The sequence below is a fragment of the Populus alba genome, chromosome 1 (assembly GCF_005239225.2).
Source record: "Populus alba chromosome 1, ASM523922v2, whole genome shotgun sequence".
Taxonomy (NCBI): domain Eukaryota; kingdom Viridiplantae; phylum Streptophyta; class Magnoliopsida; order Malpighiales; family Salicaceae; genus Populus; species Populus alba.
This window is the reverse complement of record NC_133284.1, coordinates 39,843,745-39,854,147: the sequence shown is the minus strand read 5'-3', so window position 1 is coordinate 39,854,147 and position 10,403 is coordinate 39,843,745. Positions and strand designations below refer to the sequence as shown.

The following is a 10,403-nucleotide window of genomic DNA, read 5'->3' as shown; positions in this document are numbered from 1 at the left end:
AGTTTTTACGCGATTCTCAATAAATTATTGTGCATACTGTTCTATAGATTTGTGATTAATAAATAAAAGAAATTTTCAATTACACGGGAAAATGTATATTTAAGTAGAATAAGTATATTTGTAGCATACGACGCACTAACTTTTAAAGTATGTTTTAATAAAATATTACGCAGAATAAAAAAAAAAAAATGTTCCATATTCTAAAGATAGTGGAAGTATTAAAGGTAAGGACTTGACTTATTTGTTTTTATATTTTAAAAATATTTTAAAAAAATTAAATTATTTCTATTTTTATTTGTATTTTAAATTAATATTTTTTTTTGTGTTTTTAGATTAGTTTAATACGTTGATTTAAAAAATAAAAAAAATTATTTTAATATATTTTTAAATAAAAAAAATACTTTGATGAAATGTAACTGTAACTATCCAAACAGGTGAAATGACAATTTTTTATTTAACCCTTTTATCCCATGTAGGGATAAGGGTTTTGTTTTTGTTCATTAATAAAAGATAATTAAACATTTTATGCATTGATAATTGGTTATATGATTATTGAGACATGATGAATTAATCATTAAGTAGTACGGGGATGACAATTTAATTTGAATCTAAATAGTACTACCGACCTAAACAAATAAGTATTTTTTAAAATTTAATGAATAATAAATAATTTATAAATATTATCAAAATCGATCATAATTTACTTGAATTTAACCTAAAATATATATTTATATTATATAAATATATTCATAAAATATTTAGATCTTTTAATATATATATATATATATATATATATTATTATTATTATCTTAGTTTACATTGCTAGAATAAGATGGCAAAGAAAAGTTGTTGGTTAAATTTTAAAAATATATTAAATAAGTATATTTGTTTTAAAGAAGATTTGAAGATATGGTAGTAGTTATTTTTCAAAGTATTTTTTATTTAAAAATATATTAAAATAATAATATTATTATTATTTTTAAAAAATTATTTTTAACATCAATACATCAAAATAATTTAAAAATATTAATTTAAAAATATATCTTTAAAATAAAAGAATAAAGCGTTGTTTTAACTTATACAGAGACGTGTCTTTTCGTACAAAGGACTTTGGTAAGGGACCATGTTTTATATGCGGTTTGAATATATATATATATATATATATATATATATATATATATATATATGTATAATATCTTTGTCGAACTAAACCTAATATATTATTTCAGTTCATTGATTGATTCAATGAGCATAAGACTATATATTAGGAGAGGTTACGTATTCCATCATCCTTAAATTCTCACAGTAGGTTTGGACATGAAACCCGTTAATGGAAATATCAAATATATATTTAAAAACTTAATTAAAAACCCTAGAAAAAATATAAAAAATGATAAGTTTTGTACGTAGGGCTCAAATCTTTTGAATTTTCTTTAGGTTGCTATGTGATTTTCATATTTTAAAAGGGTTATAATAAAAACCAAAAAACAATACATCATCAATGGTGTATAATAAAGTTTTACTTACAATATTTCTATATTTTTTCTTTAATTAGTAATGCTTGATTTTTTAGAGTTCAAATATAAAAAGAATTTTAAAAAATACAATTACATTTTATAAGAATAAATTTCTAAATTATTACATTTTAGTGTTGTTACTTCCATCAATACAACACACAAATGCACGCCCACGCGTGTATATATATATTGACATTGGTTTTTTTTTTTTTAGATTAGTTCTCGTTCAATTAATTAACTTTATTTTTAGATGAAAAATATCAACATAATTAAAAAGATATTTTGATATTATTATTTTAATTAAAAAAAAAAAAAACAGTGCTCATGATGTCCAACCCGCATAATTGCAAACGTAAGTGCTTACACTTTTGAGGCTGTATATGAAAGCAGGATCCACAAAGTTTAGATAGTGGTATAGCGCAGTTTTCCGAAGCAATGGCATCCTCGAAGTCAGATAGCTTAGATGTTCGTTCTGTAATTAGTGTTGTGGAGCTCGTCAAAGAGCCCATAATCTCAGTCCCCCAAGAATATGTTCACATCGATCAACAAAACCCAACCTTCACTGATCATCCCCTTCCAACTCTTCCCACCATTGATTTCAAGCTCTTGGTCTCGGTGGATACCATGGATTTGGAGCTTGAAAAGTTGCACTCCTCTTGTAAAGAATGGGGTTTCTTTCAGGTTTTGACGTTCCGCGCTATCTTTTATGTTTCTTTCAGCTTTTATAGATAGTTAACATAATTATAGATCACCTGCTCATTCTGATGCATATATATATATATAAGACAACAACAAAAAACAAACATACACTGACAGTCAAGAGATTGTTTATACAGCTGGTGAACCATGGTGTCAGCTCATCACTGCTGGAGCAGCTGAAACATGAGATTGAAGAATTTTATAATCTTCCATTGGAAGAGAAAAGGAAATACATGGTAAGGCCAGATGATTTTCAAGGGTATGGCCATACCAAATTAGATGAAAGACTTGACTGGGGTGATAGATTCTATATGATTACCAATCCTATTCATCACAGGAAGCCACATCTTTTCCCAGAGCTCCAACCATCATTCAGGTCCTCCTTTGATCCCCTCTATCTCCCCTCCTTTCTCTTATGGAGTGTGTGTGTGTGTGTGCTCATATTTTTTTTATTTCTGCATGCAGGAATCCCTTGGAATGTTATCTGCTGGAAGTGCAAAGACTTGCCATGAAACTGCTTGGGTTTATAGCAGAAGCTCTGAAAGTGGACTTGAAGGAGATTGGGGAGATTTTTGATGATGGGTTACAATCAGTGAGAATGACATGCTATCCCCCATGCCCACAGCCAGAACTTGCTGTAGGCTTCAGACCTCACTCAGACGCCACTGGCATCACCATACTTAATCAAGTCAATGGTGTAGATGGTCTTCAGATAAAAAGAGATGGGGTTTGGATTCCGGTGAAATTCATCCCAGATGCTCTTGTAGTGAACGTGGGAGACATTCTTGAGGTTTGCAATGCTTATCTCCACTACCTCTCTCTCATCTAAAAAAAAAATAATAAGATAAGAAGAAATCTAGCACGTGATATATTGAGTCTTAGTCTTCAATTTATTTATTTTAAACCCTAGCCATTTTCAAAGATTTGTTTTTTCTCGGTTTTGGTAGATTCTGAGCAACGGTGTCTATAAAAGCGTTGAGCACAGGGCCACGACAAATTCTAAGGAAGAAAGGCTCTCCATGGCTTTTTTTGTCTGCCCCAAGTTCGAGGCTGAGGTTGGTCCTTTGACTAGTTTGATCAGCCCACAAAATCCACCATTATTTCGAAGAATAGGGATGGAAAAATATGTCCAAGACTTCTTCTCCCGCAAGCTCCATGGGAAATCATTCTTGGAGCACATGAAAATTGAAGGAGCTGGAGAGGCTACTCTGCTTGATGGCAAGTGACATCTCTCCGCATGTTGAGAGGCTGCTAGCTTGTACAATATGTTGTAGTGTATGTTGAAGCAATAAAAGACTGCCTAGCTATGTCCAGTGTAATAAATGTAAAGAGTGCTGTAGGGGTGTCTCTCTTTCCTTTCATATCTAATTTATGCATGAATATGAATATTTTTGTTTTTTTATGAGAATAGAAAGCTTTTATGATAAGCCCATAGAGCCATAAAGTTAGTGACTCTAAGGGCTAGAAAAAATTACAGCCAAGCCACCAGTTCTTTTTATCTGACTAGCAATACAGCTGAGAGCACGCTGTGTCATCGCCATGGCCTGCTACAAGGGCTGCACTGCAACCAGCTCACGGTTTTTCTTTTTTCTTTTTTTCTTGGAATCGATGATCCAACTGAATTGATTTGCGAAAGAGTACTTGGAAGTAATGTCGAGAGCTCGCTTGATTGCTAACACTTCAACTTCGTTCGACTCATTAGTACATGTAGGAGCCCAGAAGCAGCGAAGAGAGGGATCCTCGTGCTCCTATGAACACCTTCAATCACAGAGCTACCAGGTTTAATTTCCCCAGCGAAGATTCATCAGTTTTTTTTACAACCCACAGAAATGCCCTCGTGTAAGAGCACATAAATTAACCATGTTTCATCCTATGAGCAGATTAGGTAATACATAGAAAGGTGTATATTAACATTAACATTAACATTAAACTAAAATGTGTGGTGTTTTCACTGTACAATTATTTGTATTATAAGTGAAAACATAGTAGATTGTAATTGTAACTTCTTCTTTTTTTCATCTTGACAGACTTTTTCAATTTTGTCTTTTCATGATTTATTTTTTTAGAATTGGATTTTGTGATTTGTTTTCCATTTTCTTTCTATTTGGCTTATTATTATGTTAAAAAAAAAACATACCGATATTGAATTGATGCTCAATTCTGTTAAAAAGCTTTTGGTTTTATTATTTTTAAAAAAATTAAAAATAAAGAACTAAAATTGAAAGTAAATAAAAAATGCAGGCCTTTGATGTCCAAATACATTCATCCAACACTTTTTAGAAAATAATATGCCTTGACATTTTTGTTAAATTTTAACCTGGTTCTTTTAGTTTGACAATCATACAAACTAGTCCAAAACTTCATTCTATTCATGTTTAAGTCCTTGTTTTGAGAAAAGACCGAGGTAGTCATCGAAAAATGAGAAAGAAGAGAGAAATTCATTGGTTGTTCACATTATGGCAACAAAAAAATATGTTTATAGTGTCAATGAGTTTCATTCAACAAGAAAAGTTGTATTGAAATGTTTTTTATCCTTAATCTTACTGGAAAAAGTAAATCAAGGTTAAGCATAGAATTAAGATTGGGTTCGAGCAACTACAACAATCGTAAAACAAGTCTCTTTTATGGATTTAAAAGACCTTCACATGCTTAAGTTAGCACATGATGAAGAAAATGAGACTTAAGAGGTCATGTTGTATGTGTTTGTGAAGTAAAGCTTAATGTGATATCCCACATCGGAAGCGAGCATCTAGAGCCAGGGCCTTATTAGTAGTGCTAGTTGCTGACTTGTCATACAAGTTTTGGGCATCGGGCTCAGAAGTGGGCTCGCGTCATCAGGAACAAAATCGTGAGGGCAGTAAGGCCCAAAGAGAACAATATATGGCAAGTTGAGTCAGGCTGCTACATTGGTATCAGAGCTGAGGATGGCTCATCTTAAGATGGGGGGATCGTGATATCCCACATTGTAAGCGAGCGTTCAGAGCCAGGACCTTATTAGTAGTGCTGGTTGCTGACTTGTCATACACGTTTTGGGGCGTCAGGCTCAGAAGTGGGCTCGCGTCATCAAGAGCAAAACTGTGAGGGCGGTAAGGCCTAAAGCAGACAATAAATGGCAAGTTAGGCCAGGTTGTTACACTTAAAGAGAAAAAAATGGAGTTTTATTATTATTATTATTATTATTATTATTATTATTATTATTATTATTAAGGAGTTAATTACTTACCTTGGGGTTCAAAGCTGTTTATATAGCCTTAAACCTAGGTGAGTGTGTCCATACAAGAATGGGATGGTCAAAGTACTTTCCCTTTACAATTTTAAACTACATGGAGACAAAAACCCAAAGTGATAACCAACCATTACAAAAATTGTTATTGTTTTGGATTTTATGTGTTGTGTGATGTTGATGACAATAATATGATTAATCTCTATAAGACACATTGTCAAGAGTCGTGCCTTCACTAAATACATCTAAATTTTATCCTAAAGGTTGATTGTAAGTTTGCTAAATTTGACCATGGGGTGGTACATTCGGATGTAGTAGTTGGATTGAAAGTACTTGTCCTGTTCAAGGATGACATGGATAGGATTTCAATGAGTTAGTCATTCAAGAGTATTGTCTCATTGGGCTTTATAAACACCCTAATTCTAGTTTGATGGTAGATATTTTTAGTTTGTTGGGTCATTAAAGCTTCAGGATCTCAAATTAATGATGTAAAAACCAAAATAAGTAAATTGTATAGGCCGATCTATTCTAGGTGGTAATTGTAAGGGGAAAATCGGCCTTAAAATAACCAAAAAGAGGAATAAGAATAAGGATGACCAACACCTAAACACCTTTATCCCATTTAAAAGGGGTATAAATACAAGGGAAGGAAAAATAGATGACTTTTTCTCTTCCCTAAAACCAACAACAACCTTAGCTGTAACAACCCCTTTCTTTCTAAGAAAAACCTACCTAAATCAACTTGCATGTTATCATTTTAAGTGAATGAAGAGTTAGAGAAATGAGTGATGACCAAAAACATGGAAGAAGAAGAAGGAGCCTAGAGGGCTTGCTAGAATAGCAGAAGAAGGAGAGAAAAACTAAAAGGAAAAGAGCAAAAAAATCACCAAAACCTTTCCTAAAGTTGATTAAAATTGTGTGGTAAGAGTAATATCACTTCCTTGTTTGTTACTTCATGATTTCAGGACAAGGTAGAGGGAGAAAACTCAAATGAAAGTTTTAGGGTTCTTACACTTGCTAATTAAAAAAAAAAAAACAACAACTAAATGAGAAGATTTAAAAAGAGTATGGATTTATAAAAGACACAAGTGCAGAATCTTTACTAAAAACATTGATGAATATGGATGATTATAAATGTATAAACCCTAAACAAGGTTCGGCCAGATTGAAAGGATGAAAAGAAAGTGAAATGAAGGGATGGAAAGTGTAGATTATGATCTTGTTAAGCCTTTAGAGACATGTTTTGAGCTAAAATAGAAACCAATTTTATGTTAATACTTTGATTTCGTTTATGTGATTGATGAACTTACATGATTATGAACCAAGTGAATGGATGTGTTATTATAGCATGTTATTGTGAACATACTTGTGATATAAATGATGAATTGTATGCATAAATTAGAAAGAAAATGGACAGCAATGTCTGGCCAAAAAAGAGAAAACCATGAAGGAAACTTTACATGATGAACATCCATAGAGAAACAAGATATTGGACGTAAATGGAACTCTTGTGTAGTATGAATTTGCTATTAATTGACGTTGATGAATTGAGATAATACAATTGAGAACATGGAATGAATTATTGTTGAAAACACTATGTTCGGTCATGGAATAATGCTTAGGAGAACCTTTAGAAAATGTACATCTTAAGACTTGATTATGTATTGTTTGACAACCTTGTGATGAACTTGATGAGATTGTGGAATGTATATGGTTCTTGCTCTTGTTTAGTTAGGTAGTACATAGTAAACTAAAGTACCTAGAACACATTTTACCATGCTATGATGAATGGGAATTGATAATATGGGTTAAGACCATTTTATAAAGTGGTGATGGTTAATAAGTTGTCTTTATTACTGTTGATGAATACAAGCCATCGTCATGGAATAGAAACATTACTTATCACTTTTACTTTATAAATTTAGATGTGGCTTGGTTATGGTCTATGTCCAAACTTGGTTGAAGTATGTTATAAGGGAAAAGTTTGGCAGATAAATTATACGTGATATAGGGAAAGGTGGTGTTTGAAATGACTTAGTTTTTGTTGATGATTTATAGGTCAGCAATGACTTAGTTATTGCTGATGATTTTCTATGCTAGAAATGACTTAATTTTCGTTGACGATTTTCTATGTCTGCAGTGACTTAATTTCACTAATAATTTTTTGTGTTAACAATGACTTATTTTTTACTTATGAATTTTCTGTGTCAGTAATGACTTAGTTTTCGTTGATCATTTTCTTATACCAAAAATGATCTAGTTCTCGTTGATGATTCCAGCGTCAGCTTGGCTTAACCCCATTATGAGACTCAATAATTAAACCCTAGGATTTCCATTAGTAACTTATGTTTGGATATGATGACTTTTATTATATGATTATATGTTATGAAGAACATTTGAATATGACCATGTGTATTCTTAAAATATGTATGATATTAGTGTATGCGATTACTGAATATGAATATACTAATTGGTTATCATCTAATGTATCAGGCGGTGTGCAACCAGGATTGAACCTTTGACCTGACAAGGACACCCCACGAGAGGAGTAGGTAGGTGGCCTCCACCATCTTCTATAATTATATTGGATCCTTAAAATAATTTCTTTATAAAATTGTTGCTACTTGGTTATGATTACTAAAAGTCGTTCATGAAATAGTTGATTGAATATTATGATTAGCTTTGACTAATGGTATCCGTAATGGATGATCAGGTTTAACTATTGTGATTAGACTCGGCTAATGGTGTCTTTAATAGATAACCAGGATTGAGTATTGTGATTAGCTATGACTAATAGTATTCGTAAGGGATGATCAAGATTAAATAAAGTAATTAACCTCGACTAATGATGCATTTATTGGATTATTAGGGTTAACTTATACAATTACATTTAGGTAATGACACTCGGGTTACGAACCAAGAGAGACTGGGAGTTAACTTCGGTCTCTATAACTCAAATAGAGTGAATGAGACATGCGAATAAGATTAACATAGTTGATGAAATTATAGGGATTGAATTATATATATGAAGTAATGAAAAGACTTTACTTGTCTAAGTTAATGATGAACATTTCGATAACATTCTTCTATTCATTATTGTAATGTTGGAGATTATTCTTAATTCTTATAATTACTTTTGAATTGTAATAGAGATGTCACACAGCCAAGTACATAAGAACCTCGTTCCACGGTTCCACATGTTTTGATATAAACAAATGTATTAGTCATGAATTTGCCAATCGGTACTTTTGTAAAGACTTCTAATGATAACTACAATGAAAACAAGGATGTGGACTTATAAGTATGTAGATATAATGACATGAATGCATTGTATTATATGTTCTCTTCTATTAAGATGTTGAATTATATGATTATACGAGTATTGTAATATATCAATTAATGATAATTATATGATAGATCTATAAATATTATTATGAAAAGTATCTATAGGTGTGATGATATAAAAAAAAATTACCATCCATTTTCATGTCACGTCGTTATAAATAAACATGGGATCAGGAAATAATGTGAAATTTCAAGCCATTACAAATGACACTAATTTTAAAAAAGTACTGGTTAGGTGACCCGCGCTCCACCACGGGCTCACCTTTAACTTTCAAAAAAAATTAGGAGCAGAACCTAAGCATAGTTGGTTCCTACTGCAACTAGAATCCAAGACTATTTTAGGTATTGCCCAACCTAGCCCAAGTCCAGCCTGGAGTTAGTTTTGGGCTAGGTCGTGCAAAATCTAAGGTTATTTGGGTCGTGTACATTGTAGGATCCAAGTTTATTTTTGGATCTTGCAACTAATAATTTGTAAATGTAAAATTAAGTATAATTTGATAAAATTAGTAAATAATATAACATTGTTTTTTAAATTCATCAATTATTTTATTAATAATATTGATTACAATAAAATATACTCTTATAAATTTTACTGAAAATAATAATATTTATAATACAAATCATAATATTTTTAGTATTAATATTATTAATTATTATAAAAATAATACTATTTATAACTCCAAAAATAATAATATTTTTGATATTAATACTATTAATTATACTAAAAATATATATTAATAAAAAATATAATAAAATTATACCATAAAAATAATATTAAGAGAATAAATAATAATAGTTTTGAGATCAACACTATTAATTAGACTAAAAAAATAATAATATTTTTAACACCAATACTATCAATTATACCAAAACAATATATTAAGAAAAAATATAATAATTCTTTTAATATTAATTATACTAAAACAAATAACATCAACAAAACAAACAATAATATTTTCCTATTAATACTATAAAAAATAATTATACTAAAAAAAAAATATTAAGAAAACTAATAATAATATTTTTAATATTAATACTTGTAATTATACTAACAATGTAGGCAATCCAAGCACTATGTGGCACTTAGGCTACACTCAACAGGAAGCAGATCAAGCACCAGGTGACGTTGTGTTGCCGGCCTCGGGTGTTGCTGTCCAAACTCCACATGGTGCTTGGTTTGCCCGCGGCCAGCACCCAATGCTATTTTGGGTCCTGTCTTGCTAGGCCCAAGGCTAGCCTTGAGCTATGCTTGGCAGGACCGAAGCCAAAGCGACACCTGGCGGTTGGACTACAATGCAGAGGAAGCAGACTAAGTGATTTCTACACTAGCAGGACCCAAATCTATTTTAGGTCCTGCACAACTAATGACCTAATGGTATTTTGGGTTCTGCATAATGCAGAGCACAAGGATAGTTGGGTCTGAGTGTGCCCAAGCACCACGTGTGCATTGGGGACGCCCAACCCAAGCTCCACATATGCGCAGGGGTGTGCCCAAAATTGAGGCGGGACCTAAGCGCCACGTGGGTGGAGGGGTGTGCCTAGCCTTAAGGCAACAACTAAGCGCCACGTGTCCTCACGTGGTTTTTCTTCTATAGTAATAACAGTTTTTAAATTTATTA

At 31.8% G+C, this 10,403-nt stretch overlaps 1 protein-coding gene across 1 annotated transcript; it reads left to right on the top strand.

The window, feature by feature from the left end:
- The first annotated feature begins 1,880 nt into the window (after positions 1 to 1,880).
- On the top strand, positions 1,881 to 3,618 carry LOC118057964 (protein SRG1). Its single transcript, XM_035070699.2, has 4 exons — positions 1,881 to 2,198; positions 2,354 to 2,592; positions 2,682 to 3,006; positions 3,164 to 3,618. The coding sequence occupies exons 1-4, from the start codon at positions 1,953 to 1,955 to the stop codon at positions 3,440 to 3,442; spliced, it is 1,089 nt and encodes a 362-aa protein (XP_034926590.1). The 5' UTR covers positions 1,881 to 1,952; the 3' UTR covers positions 3,443 to 3,618.
- Positions 3,619 to 10,403: the final 6,785 nt, after the last annotated feature.